General features: G+C 40.2%; 3 protein-coding genes across 5 annotated transcripts in view; 1 reads left to right on the forward strand and 2 right to left on the reverse strand.

The window, feature by feature from the left end:
* LOC137280865 (uncharacterized) overlaps positions 1-21,298 on the reverse strand; it is a 72,307-nt gene that overhangs the window by 28,255 nt on the left and 22,754 nt on the right. Inside the window, exons 2-4 of one of the 3 annotated variants that reach the window (XM_067812061.1) lie at positions 10,205-10,272; positions 8,739-8,800; positions 7,368-7,760 (exon numbers count right to left, since the gene is read on the reverse strand). In XM_067812061.1, coding sequence (XP_067668162.1) covers positions 7,368-7,760; positions 8,739-8,799 — 454 coding nt within the window. In that variant the 5' untranslated portion in view covers position 8,800; positions 10,205-10,272. Of the gene's footprint in view, positions 1-7,367; positions 7,761-8,738; positions 8,801-9,281; positions 10,273-21,298 lie in introns of all 3 variants that reach the window. The other 2 variants (XM_067812060.1, XM_067812062.1) reach the window with 2 other exon arrangements.
* LOC137280872 (uncharacterized) lies at positions 6,256-7,441 on the reverse strand. The gene is made up of 4 exons (XM_067812068.1): positions 7,072-7,441; positions 6,839-6,929; positions 6,560-6,688; positions 6,256-6,438 (listed from the first exon to the last, which is right to left on the reverse strand). Exons 1-4 carry the CDS (start codon positions 7,143-7,145, stop codon positions 6,325-6,327), a joined length of 408 nt encoding a protein of 135 aa, XP_067668169.1. The 5' UTR covers positions 7,146-7,441; the 3' UTR covers positions 6,256-6,324.
* Positions 11,987-12,649, forward strand: LOC137282139 (uncharacterized). Its single transcript, XM_067813867.1, has one exon. It carries the CDS (start codon positions 11,987-11,989, stop codon positions 12,647-12,649), a length of 663 nt encoding a protein of 220 aa, XP_067669968.1.

Consider the following 21,298-nt stretch of genomic DNA (forward strand, 5'->3'; position numbering starts at 1 on the left):
AGACATTCGGAGTAGTCTAGTTAATTGGCCAATCCCACAGCTCTGCAGTGACCTTGTGTGAAGGGAAATTCGGGGATCTTTTGTACATAAATTTGAGATGAAAGTAATCATAATTATTCTGACTATCTATGTATTATTATATGTTTTTATTGTTTACATTGTAAATGACTGAAGAAGACAGAATTGCCGAAAGTATGGTTGTCGTTCTGCGTGATGTTTCATCAGTCATGGCGTCACGCTGCCCTAAACGTTAGACATTTTCTGATGAATTTTCAAATGACTGCATTGTATCTACTTTTATTTTGCTATCGACTATTCACAGTGACTGTATTTGGAATATTGTTAACAAACGCAACATGTCACGTCTAAGTGAAGCCAACCGTCATATCGCCATTGGTCTCCTTGAAGCTGGCTAGTCTCAACGTGCAGTTCCTTGAGGCATGAATGTTCACCAAAGCACCGTTTCACAACTCTGGGAGAGAATTCAGTAGCAGATGCCCCTCGTATTGGGTGACCTCGAGCGACCACTGCATCACAGGATCACTACATCCGGGTACATCACCTGTATCATCGAACAGCTAAGGCAACCAGTACCACTCATCAAATACCCGGATTGAGGAGGCTTTCTGTACAGACAGGCTGGTTAACGTGCCAGAAGACCTCATTTTGGCCGTGTGCTTAGACAATAACATCGTCGACATCGAGTTCAATGGTGCACCAGCGTTCGGGCCTTGAACCTATCGAATTGTCGTAGAATCTGGTTCAAAGATGAATCACGATTTCTAATGGAACGACGCCTTTGCAGGGTGGTGTTGGAGGCGAAGTGATTTTGTGATGATCCAGGGCAACCCATCAGCTCAAAGGTACTGTGACGATATCCTACGCCAACACCTCCTTTTAATCATTGATCACCAGAGGGAGTTCTTTCAATAGGGTAATGTCCGGCCCCTCACAGCACGTCACACTAGAGACTTCCTTCAGAACCACAATATCAATGTGCTACCCTGTCCATCGAGATCACCGGACTCGATCAAACATCTGTGGGATGCCCTTGTGCGACGTCGTAACCCTTAGCCCCAGACACGTCAGCAACTCGCACAGGCAATAGTGATGGGAAGTCTCTATCACAGACAAAATTCAATGTCTGTGTTACTGACGCATATGCCTTTGTCTGTCTGTCTGCTAATGACAATATGCAGTGCAGAACGTCACTCACTCACCCCATGCAATTTGAAATTAACACCTATCAGGATATAAAACCTTAACAAAATACACTGCTTTCCTTCTCTGTCACATTATGCAATTACACAGACAGGCACATGATATATTATTATGTTGGTTGTTTGCAAACGAGCTGCATCCATTTCTCTCGGACGACTGAATCAAGTGGAAAATGGTGCAAACTCAGATTGTCGATTTCAAGTCCTGCATTTTACCTGGACGAAGGACTGTTTCCAGCCACGCAGTGACTCACCCTCTCGGTATTTGTTAACTGGTCTGAACGCGAATGAAGAGAGCATGTATTTAAAAACCCTAACATAACTCTTGCTTGACAACGGTATAAGCTTCCACATCGAAACGTCGCATACAATAAAAGAATGTGTTTTCCATAAAGAGTCATACTATGTTATGGCTCACCATACTTCCAAAGTGCCAAGCAAGTGTCTCGATATGCACACACAATGAGCCATCAGTGTATCGACAAATGAACCAGGCAATGAAAAGACTTCCATACAGTAGAGTACACAACCACCCGCTCTGACTGGGTTCGGTCCCACCGATCTTTCGTTTCGAAGGAACTAAACCCAATTACAACATATTGCACGCATGATTCGCTATTGTACACTTATGATTTTGTTATTTGTTTTTCTGTTCACAATCAGCAATGTATACTATATGTCATGACCAAGTGATAATTCTGTTTCAGTTATGTTTGAGTTTGTGGTTGTACGAGACCTTCGAAAGATATAGGAGTGCTAGATAATTTTATTAAATGGTTTGAAAAAAAAAAGTATAATTGGTAGTTTAGATGAATAACTGAAATGGTTAGTGGCTGCACCATCAAATGGTGTTGGTGCCAAGCAGGATATGGCAGAGTAGTTGGTGTGGAAGTTTCTTGTTGAGTCTTTTAGAGCAATAAACAAAATATGTCCGTTTGCCTGACGTGATCATAGGGCGGACGGTTTGTATCATGCTGGGGTTGATGATCTCTCCAAACACGATAATACAATAATGTATTATTGATGAAATTGAAAGTATTTGGCACTGCCTTTTAATGACAATCGCATGGTTTGTGCATGTGATGTGTTTTGATGGTTAAACAGGCATCGTGTGACATTCACATGTATAACAAAAAAACACTTAAGATCACGCATCACCTGCTACCGCCACCACCAACAAAGAAAGAACAACGAAAATGTGATGCGCAAACAAGAACATGCAAACTGCATGGTCGAGTGAATGTTTTCGTGACTACACTATGATGACAGTACGAATTGTTCAGGGTGTATTGCATTTTCCCTGAATGCTGTGATTCAGTGTTGTGTTTGTTTGTGTATGTTGCAATTTGTAAATGAAGTTTTGGGGAGAAGTAAATGTAAAATTGTTGGTTATAACATTACTCAAAAATATGAAGTGAAAGTGTATGCAGAGTTTAAATGTAACGATCTGCAGTGTGACATGTAGCCTGGTTTAGTAATCCGATGTATGTCGCTTGTCATGTCTGAATGCCAATGGTTCTTTCAGCAGTTCATGGATGTAGTTGTCATGGCTGTATTTACAGCGATATGTCATGCAAATAATGGTATGTTTGACATTTGTGCTGTATTAAATAAGCATTGAAATGTGCATCAAATGTGCTTGTGTTTTTTCCAACACTTACTGCGTCATCCCAAAACTCAAATAGCCCATCAAATTCGACTGGAGATTTCGCAATTTTTGTCTTAAAGGTCACATGCAACCAACAAATCAAACATAATAAAAACACAGTTATCACTTATTCGTGATACATAAAATCTATTGCTGACTGAGAGAAAAAAACCCAGAGAAACAAAGTTATAATCGCAAATCAAAGTGCAATATTTTCCACTTGGGTTGACCTCCCTTGAAACGAAGCGACCGTGATACCGAACCCAGTTAGAGCATGTGGGTCTGTACTCAAGTGTAACGAAGCCTTCTCATTGACCCTGGTTAGCTGGCTCTTTGTTTATGGCTTATAACCCCAAAAGGTGTTACTTTCAAGTTACATGTGGTCAATGATTGACGTTGTGCATTGCATATTGTCATTAGCAGACAAGCGGGCAGATATATATCTGTCATTGAGTTTTCACTGTGACAAAGTCTGCTTGTCACAATCAGCATATTCTTGTTTATGCAAGTATTACTTGCTTGTGTCACAACATTGATAAGACTACTGCTCACGACCTCATACTCCGTGCAGGCATACAGTTTCAAGCTCCACGAAGCTATTCATCTAGCATGTTTTGTTTTGTTTTTGTTTTGTTTTGTTTTTTATCTCAGCGCAGCTTAGCAGGGAAAATTAGTGAATAGTTTGAAATCCGATTTCGCGGGCGTTTTTTCATGCTTTTTTTAACAACTTTACAGGTTGAATTTGCATTTTTCATGATTCATTTCGGTAAGTGCATACCGAAAGTTACCAGAATCTGCAAAGGTGTTTTAAGTTGCATGTGATCTTTAATTTAACCCTCTGATCCTTCTTCGGGGCCTCTTAGGCCCGGCATGACATTTAAAAGGTGATTCTGAGTTTAACTTTGGATGTTTTTTCACATGCTTTTATGACTTTTTTTCTAATTGTATTTTATACATATTCTCTAAATTCCTTCCAAAAACTTTGCATTTTCATAATTATTAGAGCGATTTTTTAAAAAAGGTCACACTAACTGCCAAGCGGGCTTGTCAGGCCCAGTGCCTTGGCTGATTTGTAACTCTTTATACTGATATCACATGAAGTGAGGACTTTGCTGCAGGGACTGGCATCTTTCCCAGCAGTGACGTGCAACTCGTCCATGTCACTTTTTTGTGCAGAACCATTTAAAACATAATACCTACATGTGGCTTTGTTGAAATGGCTGGCTGTTCACGGCGTATCCTCGACGTTGACGCGTCTGAAAGTGAATCAGGAGATAGTTTGTATTTGCCATCAAGTGATGAAGATTCTGAATCCTCTGATACAGGAGAGTCTGACACTGACAGTAGTGCTGCTGCTGAAAATTCCATCAAATACGCTGGTAAAGATGGGAGTGTGTGGTATAGTCAGCCGATTACTCAACGTCGTGCACCTGCCCATAATGTTATTCGCGGTCCTTTGAAGAAAGTGATACACACGGACCACATATCGACCGAATCTCATATGTTTCAGGCCTACATTAGTACGGAAATTATAGACATCATTGACAAATACACAAATGCAGAGGGGCAGAAGAGAAATGATGAGCGGGGTAAAGAAGCATCTGAGTGGCTGAATACAGATAGGGATGAGATATTTGCACTGATTGGCATACTTTTAGCTTGTGGTCATTTGAAGCAAAATATGGTGGATGTTGATACTTTGTGGAGCACATCGTATGGGCCACCTATCATAAGATGCACAATGAGTAAAACAAGATTCAGAGACCTTCTGGCTGCTCTGAGATTTGATGATAAATGTTCACGTTCCCAAAGGCGTGCTAAGGACAAATTTGCACCAATACGTGACATCTGGGCAAAGTTTGAGTTGTCCCTTCGAAGGTTTTACATAACAGGCGTCAATATTACCGTTGATGAACAACTTGTACTTTTTCGCGGCAGGTGCAGTTTTCTTCAGTATCTCCCATCCAAACCTGATAAATATGGGATAAAGTTATTCTGGGCAGTTGACTCGGAAACATTCTATCCACTTTCATGTATCCCTTATTTAGGCAAAGAAGGAACCAAAAGACAAGTTGGACTTGGACGGTCATTGACACTAGATTTGTGCAGGCCATTCTTTGGCTCTCACAGAAATATCACTGCTGATAATTTTTTTGCTTGTCGTGATCTGGCTGGTGATCTCCTGATTAATCGGCTTACATTTGTTGGAACTTTGCGCCAAAGTAAAAAAATTCTACCTCCAGAATTTACATGGAAAAAGGGAATGCAACTCTACGAATCGCGCTTTGCCTTTCAAGATAAAGTAACCCTTGTACAGTACCAAAGCAAGAACAACAACAGCGTGAGGTTGATCAGCACCATGCACAATCAGCGAGAGATTGATGCTTCATCAGAGAAGAAAAAGCCAGTGATTGTGAATTACTACAACAGCACCAAGGGTGGTGTGGACACAATGGATTACATGGCCCACCAATACACAACCAAACGAAGGACAAGAAGATGGCCCCTTGTTATGTTTACAAATATGCTGGACATGGCAGGCATTGCAGCATTTACAGTGTGGACAATGAAATATCCTGAGTGGAAATCCACAAACACTAGCAGGTACATATTCTTTACTGTTTTCACATGTAAACTTAAGTCTGTACCTCATTGTTCTCCATCTATAGGTGCATTGTGTCGATATTATTTTTGCACTCTCTTACACTTTTCTCTGTAGATATATAATCTCTCATACATTCTCTCACTAACAATTGTCTGTCTCTTCTGCTCACATTTCATTTCATATTCCATTCTCATATATATTCTTCCTCACGTCTGTCTCTCACTCAGTCCTCTCAGTGTCTCATCTTGTAAACATCTGTCAACCCTCTATTCTATTCCCTATTGCCACCTTTTGTAACTCTTTACCTGTCCCTCTATTAGTTCATAATACTTCCATGATTCCAGAAAGAGGGAATTCTTGAGGACAACTGCGGAACAGTTGATGTCACCACAGATACAGAAACGCAGGGATGAAGGAATAACAACTGCCAATGTTCGACTTGAGGTTTCCAAGATCTTTGACACAGCAGAGGACACAGAACCATCCAGCCCAAAGAGAAGAAGGAGGTGTTGCCTTTGTCCATCGTCCAAGGACAGAAAGTCCAAACAAAGATGCGATAGTTGCACCAGAAATGTTTGCAAGGAACACAGTACCATGAAAATTGTCTGTGATGACTGTACTCCTTGACTGTTGCAGCAGCTCAGCCATTTTACATTATCAGATGTTTAGCTTACTGTTTTATAGTTTAAATTCTGTGACAGGTTTTGGCAGGCTGACGTTGACAAGGCATAAATATTGTACCTGAGTGTTCTATCAAAAGAAATATTGGAATAACAAATATCTTTCTTTTTCATTTAAAAGGCAAGCTTTATTTTTCTGAATATTACAGATAATTTGAAATTATTTTTTGTTCAGTATGGCTTGTAGCGCTCCTTTTGACTCTTGGTGGTCTTGCATTGGTCACATTTCTTGGGTGGTGGTCGCCAAGGAAAGTCAATAAGTTGTTTGATGGTCAGCCTGATGCACTGCAAAATAACATAGCTTTCATAAAATCCAATAACTGGCATACTGACATAGTTAGAGTTTATAGTCATTACAAAACTATTCATTCGGAGCTGTAAAGAGTTACATATGCGCTCTACTTACATCATCTTTCTTGTCATAGTGGGCATCATATTGGCCTGAAGATGCATCGGCAAAACGTTTTCGGACAACATTGCGTATTTCGAGGGGGTAGATTAGGGTAGACCCAGGAGTCGCAAGCTTACCACCATGCTGAAATATACATTGTAAATTTCATGTAAATCATTCTGAAATGTTAAATAAAGAATTTGAACGTAAACTATATATTGTAATGTTATACATGTGGTTAGAGCGAATGTTAAAGTAACAACAAAACGAAACTAAAAGAAAAACAAAACCTACCACAAGCTGCCCATACATATATCTATAAACCTCCTGACGGCTGGTTCCATGATGCATGAGGATGTGATAAAGACCCTGTGGAACTTTGTCTCTGTAACCAAAGATATCATCATAAAAAAAACCCCACATTTTTAGTTATATATCACTGGTTTAAAACGTCTGTGATCAATAAACTGTAAAATTTTGAAACTTAATAAACTTATCCAATTTGTGAAAATATTGCAAATACTTACCCATTATTCTCAACGATCCTCATGAATTCATTCATTGTCCTTCCTTTTCCAAATAAACGAATTGCCAAACGCATCTGACATCCTAGGCAGCAGACACTGGATTGAAACCTGACAGGCCCCCTTGGCAGTTAGCATGCGTTTTTTTTCACCAGGATCAGAGGGTAAAAGGATGCCAATTAATAAGTCTGCTTCATGTTTCATATATGAAAGTATACATTGGTGGACAAAATTGTATAATAATGGACATTAATTTGAACAAAAGCTGCACAGACACGTTCAAAATGCAGTTGTTTTACCTTGGTCTTGCTGCCTTGCTGACTGAATCGTTCCTGTAAGTTGTACTTTCATTTTGATGTCCTCCACGGTTGTTGTAACTTTCTTCAGAAATGATAAGACAGTGTTTCTCAGATCAGTGAATTTGTTAAACATGTTGAAAGCGTCAGCCTCTGTGTCATGTCCGAAGACAAGTGTGACCTTTTGGTCAGGATTCCGTAAACTCACCAGCTTCATACTAGGAGGTCTGTCAAAGTGACGCATCATGTTACACAAATGTTCATTGATTCTTCGTGTAAGTATGATCTCACATGGCCCGGATTTCGGAATGCATGTCCATTCTGTAAAATATGTCCAAGACTTGTCCTCGTTGTTGGTGAAATCCACCGTAAAGGCCTCCTCCTCGTCATAATAACCTAAGATTCAGAAATACAACAGATATTAATCTGGTAACGGTAAGAAAATCAGTTTTCATCTGTGCAGTGCAAAGAAATGGCCACGTGTTTGTCAATTGATGGAACTATGCCCTTTCAGGTGAATTGTGCTCCAGTCTCGTGTGTTATTATGTCACTATAAATACTCCTATTGTCAAACAATGTCAACAATGTCGCACACCCTTGTTCTTGACATCATCAGAAGATTTCGTCGCCAATGTGACACTTATCATTATGAAGTTCACCAAAGATTTCAGCTGAACAAATTCATTCCGTGTGAAAACACTTCATCGTATACCAAACGATATGAAGACACACACAATAAACAAAGCCGGCATTTGGAATACTAACTTCCTATAAAAACCCTCTGAAAACTCAGTGCATGCTCAGTTTTGACATCAACAACCAAGCAAAGAGCGTGCATACAAATTGGCCAACTGCTTACGAGAACATTGCTGTTGTGCATAGAATAGGGCGTGTGTGCGTGCGTGCATGTGTGCGTGCGCGTGCGTGCGTGTGCGCGCGCGCGTGTGTGTGTGGAGGGGTGGTGGCATGGTCGGGGCTGGCTTGGGTGTGGTCGGATATGGCGGATGGAGTCTTTTGCTCTAGACTGAACTTTTGTGTCTTCAATTGGTAGTGGGAGAAGGCAGGATGTTTCACCTGTATAAGACTCTCCACAGTGTCTATGGATCTGGTCTCAAGTCTTTGTATCACTTCTTTGATGACAGTGTTAGTGGCTACACCAAAACGTCGCACTGATTGCAGTAATGAAGTTGACTATCCGTAGAACTTGGTTTTCCATCACTTATACTTCTAAAGTTGCCTCTCAAAGAACGTATTATTATCAATAGTTTTCAATGTTTTTGTTTTGTAACTCTGTGTTCGAAACTGAAACATCAACTTCTGTTTGTTGTGTGGATTAAGCAAAGCATTGTTTCAGTACACAAAGTTAAAGTTTACCTTTTGGTTTAATGTTCGTAGATGATTCAGGTGCTCGTGTAGTTTCCTTCTTGTTTTCCATCCTTCATAACAGAAAACGAATGTAGTTAGAAAATATGTGAGAAACACACATACCTAAAGGACATTATAGAACGGGCATACAGTCACCTGATCTGGCTTATTCACATAACGTTGACCCATTCAGTTTATTCAGAAACAATGCATCTACACTGATTCACGTGAACTTCAAAACGTGTCGGTTACAGAGTCAGGAATGTCTAGTTTAGTCACTTGGAACAGTCGTACATCGTAAACATCATATATCTTATTATATATACTACCCTTCAAAGGTTTAATCTCACTAGTGTAAATGTAGTCATTTACTTCAGTCCACTGTTCTAAACTAGATTTTGCACAAAATCCCATACTCTTTAGATGTATTGTTTACACGTGAGCTGATGTACTGTAAAGCCAATTAGCAGCGTTGAAAAGATTATTGTCCAGTTATTGTTCAGTAAATAATGAAAATCAGAGAAAATTGGCGAATTCTTAGCAAAACTGTACCCCAAAACGTAGCTCTTCACATGCACGATATATACATGTGATTTTCAACAATTGGGTTGCATGATCTTCGTACAATTCATCTGCATGAGGTTCGCAGCTGGTTCCCCCAAGCGAATGGAGAAACATATCTTCGATATACATTAATCAGCACGTGCCCATTTCGGAAACCTCCAACCAGACTCGTCCCCCAGTCGATGCTTGTTCAGTGCGAAAATACCACAAACCAATCAGAACACGCGTAATGGATGCCTTGCTCTGATAAAAATATTCCCGAGTACTTAAATCATTTATGACATTATGTTATTGTTATAAAAGTCATGACAAATCTATATCATAATGAAAGTACAAAGAACAGAATCTAACAGAATTGTCCTGTCTAATGTGAAGGTTTCGGTTAAAGGTCACATGCAACCAAAAACTCAAACATGATTAAAACACAATTATCACTTATTCATGACATATAACGCACATTGCTGCTTATAAAAAACAAATAAACAAAATTATGAGCGTACAATCGTGATTCAAAAGTGCAATATTTTATACTTGGTCATACTTCCCTCGAAACAAAGCTGTCAGGAGACCGAATGCAGTCACAACGGGTGGATGTGCGCTCAAGTGTAACGACGGTTTCCGATTGGCTGATACGCAGAGTGCTCATTGTGTGTACAGAAAGATTATCTGTTTGATGGGCATTTTAGAAGTATGGAGAGTCACAAGAAAGTGAGATTGCTTATGGATAACAACTTCTTTTTGGGTCATATACACCGGAAGAAGTTGTTTTCCATAAAGATTGTATACAGAAATGTTGCATTTTGGGTTTTGTAAATACATGTTCTCTGAATGTGAGTTCGATCCAATAAAAAATCATCTCAGTAGAGACGGTGAACTACTGCGTGGCTGGAAACTGCCATTCGTCCACGTACAAAGTAGGACTTCAATCTGACTTCAAGGACTTCAAGAGTTTGCACCAGTTTCCGTCAGGTCCAGTTATCTGAGAAAAAATGGATGTACAAGTAGTTTGGTTGCAACCCACAGACATAAAAACATGTCATGTGTACAAGTATCACACCTGCCTAATTACATAATGAGGCAGAGACAGGACTCGGGTGCAGAAGTCATAAATCAATTTATTTTGTTTATGGAGTACAGCCTGATAGGTGTTAAGTTCAAATTGCATGTGATCAATGATTGAAGCTGTGCATTGCATACTGTCAATAGCAGACAGGCAGGCAGACATATAGGTGTCAATATACCAGATATTGAGTTTTCTTTGTGACAGAGGCTCCTTACCACAATCAACAAATGTTTTGTTTTTGTCTTTATTATTTTTTAAACTTACTTTTATGTAACGAGTAGATTATTTACTAGTTTGTGTACACAACCAGGATAAGACTACTGCTCACGGCCTCATACTCCGGGCCTGCATACTGTTTCAAGCTCCGCGAACCTATTCACTGCCCATGCGTTATGGGCGCAGTGCAGCACAACTGTTGAAACAACTTCTTCCCCCAGCGCTGGGTGAAATTTAGTGAATCATTTGAACTCCGATTTCGCTGGCTTTTTTACTTCGCGATTTTTGTAACTTGATAGGTTGAATTGGCATTTTTGATGATTTGTTACGGTAAGTGCATACCGAAAGGTATCAGAATCTGCAAGGTTGTGTTTTACGTTGCATGCGACCTTTAAGTTTCTAATCGCCCACGTCCCCACTCGCCAGCAAAAACAAAGCCGACTAATTACGATGAAAAAATGCACCATCACGTTTATACTGAAACCGCCTGACTGTAGTGATTTTGACTGACTCTTCTTTTCAAACTTTTCAGTGGAGTAGGAAAATAAGCATATCCAATATAGAAATATATTATTTTTTTAGATGAAAAGCACAGGCGAATGAGCGTTCTTCTTTTAGTAGTGTTTATTTTTATAAATGACCCTAATATTTCAAAATATAAGCAACTTTTTTTCAAAGTTAAATTTCCAAGAGATGCATTTTAGCTTGGCAATAATTTACATGATCTGCAGTAATTATTTTTATTTCACTTTTGATCTGGTTTGGTTTAACTTCTTTTTTGTACATAGTGTAAATGTTCCTCCTTACTATATTGGGCAGATAATCTTCAGAGGGTTTTTATTTTACCCTTAAAGCTTAAATGATATATTTTCTAACGTTAATTCCATTCACCTAATATCCGGAAGCATGAGGACAATTCTGTCCACATTACCTTTACAAAACTGCACTCAAACAGTAGATGCTGTGCAAACCTTCATGCCTGATTACAAAATGTGCATATTGGTTATCGTCTAATGCCAGTTTTTCATGATCAGGGACGTAGGAACCGTTTTCAGAGAGGGGAAGGGGGTGCTAATTTTTCTGAATAGTGTTGAAAATCAAAATGAAAATGTAGTTCTGGCACGGTATTAATGGCCTAGACAACCTGACACCTCCCCTATCCAGCTCCTACACCCCTCTAGAATGTATGTTGTATCCCTGCTACTTGAACAATTTATCCGCCATCTTGGATTTGGACAGCTGGTGTGTCTATTTGTAGAGTATGAGTCACTCCTATATTTAGCCTGTGACTCAGATGGTTATTTTTAGAAGCTGCCGGCAATATAAGGTTCCCAAACGATCCTTCTTGTCATTCTGACTTCAGTCGTCACAGCGAACGTTCCATTCTTGACTCTACTCCACTAGCTGGTGAAAAATGGAAACCTGTCACCAGGAGATCCTAAGGAAAAACTGCTCTGGCCTCGTCCAGGCTATACAGCGTATAGAAGAGGTGGTCGACAAACTGATGGAGTTTAACGTCCTGACAATCTTCATGAGAGCGGAGATTATGGAGAAACCACAGACATCGTTTGACCGGTTTAGAGAGTTACTTAACATCCTGCCTAGACGGGGTCCTCAAGCTTATAACCTCTTCTGCAGAGCATTGCAGGAATGTGGGGAGACAGAAGCGATGATATTGCTGGGTCCTGAGACAGACAAACAGATGACTGAACTTCAGGATCCCAGATGCCATTTACATCTAGGGGACAACATGTATGTGACAGCCAAGACATGGGACAATGTATTGAGCATCCATGTGAGGAAGCATGAAGTGTACCCGAGTGGCAAGTCCTACCCAACCAAGAGGGGTATTGTCCTGAGTTTAAAACACTGGTTGGAACTCCCAGGAGCTATTCAATCCATTGAGGAGGCTGTCAAGGAAGGGAAACCTAGCTCCCAATGGCATTTGGGAGCTAATGTGTTTGTTGTCATGGATAACACAGGCATAGAAATTCGACAGAGTTGCTGGGATAATACTATGCAATCTATGGTTCCTCGTGCCAAGGGTATTCTTCTGTCCCTGGACCAGTGGGAGTGAGTGAGTGAGTTAACATTTAACGTCACATCTGCAGTATTGCAGCCATATCGTGACGAGAGCATTCTTAAAAGGGAATTAATGTATATCATAAAAACCTGTCAACGAAGGACAGTAAAACAACTAGAATATCACAATAAGAAATAAAACTAGCGTGAAAAGTTAAAACTAATATTCCTATTCAGACACAACAATATAAAAACAGGCTATATAGATCACCAACAACTGAAGGTAGATCACCATACTAGGGCCCATGGGGACTTACAGTACTTCTGCTACCTGCATGGTCCCTAGCTGGATTTACATCATCCCCTCAGCTGCTGGTGATTGTATGCAAGATTAGCCACAAATTAAAATGACACATATTCTACGGCTAAGACAAAATGGAAGATCAAATTTGACTTCAAATGTTTTGGGACTGACGTACCCTCTCAGGAGGACAATAATTTTACAGTGCTTTAACCCCCCTCGAGGATACAGCCACTAACACTCTTAGTTACTAATTCAAACTTCCAAGCATAAAATATTTTTCTATTTACAATTCATTTAGCAAATCTAATTCTTTTTAAAATGCAATAATTAAATGAGAGCAAACAGAATTAAAAATATCCTTCAAAGTTTGTGAATTAAAATATTTATCCCTTGTGATGGAATATTCAACACAGTCAAGCAGGACATGCTTGACTGTGATTTTTTCATCACAAGGGATACAAAACGGAGGATCTTCACCTTTTAATAGATACTCGTGAGTATACCTCGTATGGCCAATGCGACATCGTCGCATAATGACCTCCTCAAATCTGGACTGACAACCCAAGTAAGTATAACCGATATAAGGTTTTATTTCATGTAATTTATTTATACCTACTTGAGTGTCCCACCTCTTCTGCATCAGATCACGGATATACGTTCTAATGCAAGCTTTGTAATCTGAATATGGAAGAAGAAGTGGTGTCACAGATTTGGTGAGTGCTGCCTTGGCAGCAAGATCGGCCATCACATTCCCAGAAATACCTACGTGACTGGGTAACCAACAGAAGACGATGTCGTATTGGCCAGTAGCAAGAGTATTATACAGTTCCATAATTTCTATTAAAAGTGGATGTTTACAGGAAATATTTTTAATAGCTTGAAGGCAAGAAAGAGAGTCGGAATATATTATATACTGTTTACGTTTAGGGTGTCTTTGAATATCTTTAAGAGCTGTTAATATGGCGTTAGCTTCTGCTGTAAAAATAGAACTATTGTCTGGTAATCTAGAGGATATTGTTCTGGATCCAGTGACAGTGGCACAAGCCACTGCGCCACCGTCCTTGGACCCATCTGTAAATAAGGGTTTGTAACTGTTATATGTATGTTTCAATTGATTATATTCTTGTTTATACTGTAATTCATTCGTTTCTGATTTTTTAAATATTGTTAATGTTAGGTCAACTTGTGGCCTAACCAACTGCCAAGGCGGAGAGGAAAGAAGACGGAAAGGAGCTATATTGTCCAGCTTAATACCAGCAGCAGCAATAAACGGCTTTATTCTGAGCCCAAGAGGTGGAACAAGAGAAGACTTTTTGCTATATAAATCCTCATAAAGAGGATTGAATACACAGTTATATGCAGGGTTAGATTCGTTAGAGTATAGTTTTGTGACATATTGTAAAGATAATTTGATACGGCGTTGTGCAAGAGATGGTTCATCGGCCTCAACGTAAAGACTGTCAATTGGTGAAGTTCTGAAGGACCCAAGACAGAGTCTTAGACCTTGGTGATGGACAGAATCAAGAAATGTAAGATTGCTTCTGCAGGCTCCACCATATACGATGGAGCCATAATCAAGTTTAGACCGTACAAGTGATCGATATAGATGGAGAAGGGTAGCTTGATCCCCTCCCCATTTCGAATTTGACACCACTTTCAATAGGTCAAGCGCCTTCAGGCATTTAGTTTTAAGTGATTTAATATGCGGTAAAAACGTTAAGTGTGAATCAAAGATTAGACCCAAGAACTTGGCTTCCTTCACAACTTTAATCGGCGTGCCATCTAGAGACAGTTCAGGGTCTTTATGTGGTTTGTATTTACGACAAAAATGTATGCAGTTAGTTTTCGATTTAGAAAATTTAAAGCCGTTTTCAAGACACCATTTATTAATCTTGTTTAAAGACAACTGCAATTGCCGTTCAATGGTATGCATATTTTTGCCACGACAAGAAATATTAAAATCATCCACAAATAACGATCCATCAATTGAATCGTTTAAAACTTTTGACTTTAAAACTGTTGATCTTGATGCTAAAAAGAGTGACGGACAAAATACTGCCTTGTGGAACACCCTGATCCTGATTGTAATGATCAGACAGGGTAGAACCCGCACGGACCTGGAATTGTCTGTTATTTAAAAAGTTGGCAATGAATTCAGGTAAACGACCTCGCAAGCCGAAGTCATGTAAATCTCTCAGAATGCCATATTTCCAGGTTGTATCATATGCCTTCTCAAGATCAAAAAAGACAGATACAGCGTGTTGATTATTGATCACTGCGTTTTTAACAAATGATTCTAAACGCACTAAGTGATCGACTGTACTTCTGTTTTTACGGAAACAACATTGTATATCTGTAATGAGGTTATTTGTTTCCAAGTACCAAACGAGTCGATTATTTATCATGCGTTCCATGGTCTTGCAAACACAGCTCGTTAGCAATATAGGCCGATAGTTCGAAGGGTCCGTATGATCACGTCCAGGTTTAGGGATAGGGATAACTATAGCATCATGCCATGAAGAAGGAAACTTTCCAGATGTCCAGATATCATCAAATATATGTAAAAGGGTCTCTAAACATGATTCCGGTAAATGTTTCAGAAGTTGATAATGGATGTTATCAGCTCCTGTAGCAGTATCATGGGCCTGGTCAAGTGCTGTATGGAGCTCATGAATCGAAAATACCTCGTTGTAATCTTCCCCGTTATCTGAAGTAAAATTAATAGCTTTCTTTTCTTGCTGTTTTTGCTACTTATGGAATTGAGGTACATAATTCGAGGAAGAAGAATGTTGCGCCAGTGTTTCTCCAAGTTTATTGGCTATATCTGCTTTATTTGTTAATAACTGGTTTCCATCTTTGAGATGGTGAACACTAGATCTAGAGCCCTTACCTTTGATTTTCTGGATCATATTCCATACCTTAGATATAGGCGTGCGGGAATTGATATTAGATACATAGTTTTGCCAAGATTTACGTTTACTTTGCTTGAAAGTACGGCGAGCTTTAGCATTTTGGATTTTAAATTTGTTCAAATTATGAACCATAGGGTGATGACGGAAATAATGTTCGGCCTTTTTCCGTGCCTTCCTAGCTTGTTTGCAATCAGAGTTAAACCATGGTTTCCTTATGTGTGAAATTGTAGAGGACTTTGGGATACACTCATCAGCAATGGTGTTTAGTATGTCAGAAAAATCTTTTATAGCATCGGGAACATTAAGAAAACAGTCAGGTCTAAGTTTGTCAGCACACAGGGTTTCATATAAAGCCCAGTTGGCCTTTCTAAAATTCCATAGTAATGATGGTGGAACATCAGATGGGTTGACAGGTTTTAATATTGTTGGGAAGTGGTCAAATTCACTAAATAGGGTGGAATCAGTCATTGATAAGTCGAGAGCAGAATATGTTCCCGTGCCAGGATGTAAATATGTCTTTGAACCATCATTATAAATGCAAAGATCATTATTTGAGATGAAATTTAAATCCTCCAGTAATTTACCTTTGGTGTTTGTATTAGTACCACCCCAGAGTGGGTTGTGGCCATTTAAATCACCCATGATCAAACAGGGTTTAGGTAGTTGATCATAAAGAGCTTGCAAATCACGTAACTGAACAGAAGAAGATGGTGAAAGATACAATGAACAAAGGGTAAATGCAACTTGTAATGTAAGTCGCACTGCCACGGCTTGGAGATTTGTTTTGAGCGTGACGTGACTATGAATAACATTATTCCTCACCAGGATAGATGATCCACCAGTGGCCCTGTCGCCTGGGGGAGAAAAATAATGGTATGCATTAAAATGACGTAGATCAAAATTATCCGTCTGCTTTAGATAGGTTTCTTGAATGCAGAATATTGACGGATTAAGATCCTGGATTAACAGTTGTAAGTCATTAAAATTATTTCTGAGTCCTCTGCAATTCCACTGAATTATAGACGAAGACATTATTTCTTCCGAGGAGGATGTACAGGAGATCTACCCCGCGCCTTCCTTGACGGTGACAAGCTATGTGTCCTACCATTGCCATGGTCGGACACATCCATGTCCTCAAGGGATCCAAACTTATTATAAAGCTGAATCTCATCTGTTGAACCTTTAGCCAGCCTTTCACTTTGATTGATTCTGTTTAACTTTTGATTTCCTTTGACAGTTTGTTTAGCCAGAGCTTCATTTACTTTTTTGGACGAACCCGAGCCTGTTTTGTGTTTCGAAGAAGCATTTTCACTGTTAGTGTTTGTTTTATCCGATTGAGTCATAGGGCATGTAGAGCCGTTTGGTAAAGAAGACACAGACCGAGATTGAGATGCCATCAATGTAACTGGTAACGAGTCAGTCTGTGTAGCAAATTCTCCGCGTTGTACAAGGTCTTCATTTGGAACCAGTTCAGGTGAGGTTGATTTTGTCCATGTCAGTTCTGTCTGACATTCAACAGAGGCTGTAGTAGGAGTTGATCGTTTGGTAACTGAAGCATAAGAAGCACTTTGATCAAAGGATGGAACGAGTTTCTTCGCTTCAGCATAGCTAATGTTTTGAGTGTGCTTTAATTTATTCACCTCCATTTCCCTCTTCCACACTGGGCACTCTTTTGATGATGACGAATGTTTCCCAGAACAGTTGACGCATTTTTTGTAGTTGCTTTCACAATCTTCTGTCACGTGGGATTGCCCTCCGCAATGACCGCAAGTTATAGGATTTAAACAGGAATTTACCCCGTGACCAAATTTTTGACATTTAAAGCATCTCAGTGGGTTTGGGATGTACTGTTCTACTTGCAGATTACAATACCCTGCTTTGATAGATTTTGGTGCAGTTGGAGATACAAATGAGAACAGGTACGTATGCGTTGGAATTACTGTTGAGTTCTGACGTCGAGTGAATCGTTTCACGTACGTGACACCTTGATCTTTAAGTTCGCACATGATGTCAAGGTCTGTCATGTCCTCCAAAAGATGATCCCTATCCCTAACAATACCTTTACTTGAATTGAGGGTTCGGTGGATAGACACTTTAACAGGAGATCCAGCTAAACTATCTGTTGAAAGCAGGTTGTTTGCTTGTTGCCGTTTGCTGCACTCTATGAGCAACGATCCAGATCTCAGTCTTTTGATGTTTTTGACATCACCAGCTATACCATAAACTGCTTTAGAAACAATAAACGGGTTCAATTTGATTGGTTGTTTGTCCGGAGATTCAATAACCAGAAATCGTGGCCAGTAGTCTATTTGTTTGGGTGTCCTGCAACTTTCAGTTGTACTTTGATCATTATCGAGTTGACGTTTCTGTTTTAAAGGGGTTTCAAGGTCCATGTTGTAGTGTATAGTTTCATCATCCGAGCTCCCCACCCGCCATGGAGTATCACAAGGACAATGCTAAAGCAAGCGGATCTCCAGCTTGCAGCACCAAGGATACTCGGATGATATACTCAAGTAGAATAATCACAAAGTAATTACTCTACCAGATTGGTCCATGAGCCACCGCCTTCTGGGCATAAGACTCTAGGCAAATTACAACACAAAATTGAAGTGACTCATTTGAAATTCAAATATATAAAGATTTAGCCAAGACATTTGAGAATTTCGGAAATTTATGCATTAGAATATACATACTCAGGGCTTGGCATGACCAGCCGAGTGGTCGAACCGGGCCCATTCGACCACCCGTCTAGGCGAAGTCAGGGCCAAAGTGGCGTATTGAGCAACAGGAGCACGATTGCAGGCCCCTATTGCCCTCAACCACCAGGATCCCCTCCTCCGCCGACACAGGGCCGCAACCCACGGCAAACGGGTTGGTGAACCAAATATGCCCCCGGGTCCACTACGGGGGTGTTGGCGAGCTCTTGGCGTTACCCAGCACCCACCACGAGGAGGTGGCTCGCCACGGGTGCCCCCTGGACCAGTGGCAGAAACTAGGACACTGTGTGGAAGTGATGCCAGACTTTGTACCAGAACTCAAGGTCGTGGTTCCCTGTATGGCACAAGAGGAACACCAGAATCAGATGGGGTACCCCCAGTGTTCCTTTTGCAACCCCAGTGGCTGTGGCATGTGGAGTAACTGACTATGTTTTTTTATGGAGGGAAGTCAGCGACTTCCATCCAGCTGTGTTTACTTTGGATGGTATGACAGTTAATTGTGTGGAGCAATGTTACATGTACTCTAAAGCAATGTACTTTGGAGATTTGGACAGTGCAAAGTGTATACTACAAGAGACTTCACCAGCAAAGCAAAAACGCCTGGGACGAGGTGTGAAAGGATTTACTCAAAAAGTGTGGGACACAGTCAGTCTTGATGTTATGACTAAGGCTGTCATGGTTAAATTCTCTCCGAACAGTGACTTGAAACATGTGTTGATTCAATCCTACCCTAAGCCCTTAGCTGAGGCTAGCCCTGTTGATAAAAGATGGGGAATCGGAATGGATGTATCTCATCCAGATATTGACAAACCCTGGAAAAGGCCAGGGGAAAACTTGTTGGGAAAAACACTAATGTGTGTCCATGAAAAGCTGTTGTCTTTTTTGTGAATAAAATATTGCATTGTATTTTTTGGTTTTGTTTTAAATAGCATGATGCATGTGAGTCATGTTTAGTTGTGCTTGAGATGGCACCCTGGGAAGACTACTTGAATAGGATCTATTATGATCCAGAACATCCTGGCATTTATGCTGGACCCAGGAAGTTATACGAAGCTGTCAAAGTCAGAAGAAAGTTTCCACGAAATAAGTATGTAGTGGAAGGTTTAGACAGTCACTGGCAGGCTGATCTTATGGCAAAGTACACTGGCAAAGTACGACGATGGGTCAAATACCTCTTGGTCATCATCGATCTATTTTCACGATACTTGTGGGTGTACCCACTGATGTCTACAAAAGCTCAAGACGTGGTGAAAGCATTAACCAAATTATAGAAAACAGAAACACGAAAGCCTAAACTTTTTCAATCTGACATGGGTTCAGAATTTAAGAATCGATGGGTAAAAACCATTTTGAAAAAGCACAAGGTAACCCAACTGTTTACACAGAATGAAACCAAATCTCCTTACGCTGAGAGAGTCATTAAAACCATTAAAATGTTACATGTTGAAGCACTTCACCTACAGATATATGGATATCTTACCAAATGTAGTCAAGAGTTACAACCACACCAAACATCTTTCCTTAGGACAATCACCTGCAAGTGTGACTCGTAAAAATGAGGGTGAAGTGAGACTCTCTCAGTATTTAATTCAACCCAAAACATTGAAAGTCAGTAAAAAGAAACAGTTCACTTTCAAACTGGGGGATAAAGTCAGGGTGAGTCATCTTAAGAGAACGTTTGACAGAGAATACCAGGAGAAATGGTCTGGGGAAATCTTTACAGTCATCAGGAGATATTGGCCACAAGACAATGACATGTACAAGTTGAATGATTGGGGTGGCGATCCCATCGAAGGCGCTTTTATGCTGCAGAACTTCAACCTGTGACTGAAAACCCTGATCAGGAGTACAGAATTCAAGACATTGTCAAAAAGAAGACCAGAAATAAACAGAAGGAAGTCTTAGTGAAATGGCTTCATTGGCCAAAAACGTACAATAGTTGGATCCCTGAGGTCAGTGTCAAGGATTATGCGAAGGTATAAATAGAGACGAAACCAGAAAGGGATTCATTTTGTGGAATGGAAGACACAGTAGAAGCACAACCTCCTCTCTCACGTAGCAGGTTTGGTGAAAGTTGGACTTTGTTAGGTCGAAAAGTAGCCAAAACAGAAACAGTGGTTTTCTCTCAAATCATCATTATTGACATTGTGGTGATTACGTGTATTGTCAATTTGTCCTTGGACAAAGGAAACTCCAATCTGTGGACAGCTCTCCTCAGCAGTAGTTTAGGATATCTCCTGCCTAATCCAAATATTAAATCTAAACATGGATAAGTATGTGACAGTAGGGAGTACGGATAGTAAAGACACCTCTTATCCCGATAATAAACCCTATCAGTTTCATGTCAACTTGAACAAACCCCTTCACCTGGACAACCAATGGCTCATAGGACTGGTTGACATCACCCTGTGTAACTGGATGGTTAACGAGAAATCAGAATGTCGGGATATCTACATCTGTTCATCCTTTTGTGACACTTCCCACTCGGAGCTACCTGTGTTGAGACATGTTTCTCTGAAGGGAAACAAAAGAGAACGGACATTCGTTATTCCTCAGTGTTATTACATACCTGTCAAATTGAAAGATGTATAGAACGTAGACATCTATATAAAGGACAGGAACGGTGATTTAGCTTCATTTATCACTGGACCCATGACAGTGACACTTCATCTGTAACAGCTGTGTTAGTGTTCAACAATGAACAGGAGATATTGGAAACCGCGGTGGCTGAGCGGGCTAGGCGGCTGACTTTGTGTGCTGGCGATTAGGTG

The sequence above is a fragment of the Haliotis asinina genome, chromosome 4 (genome assembly GCF_037392515.1).
Source record: "Haliotis asinina isolate JCU_RB_2024 chromosome 4, JCU_Hal_asi_v2, whole genome shotgun sequence".
Classification (NCBI taxonomy): domain Eukaryota; kingdom Metazoa; phylum Mollusca; class Gastropoda; order Lepetellida; family Haliotidae; genus Haliotis; species Haliotis asinina.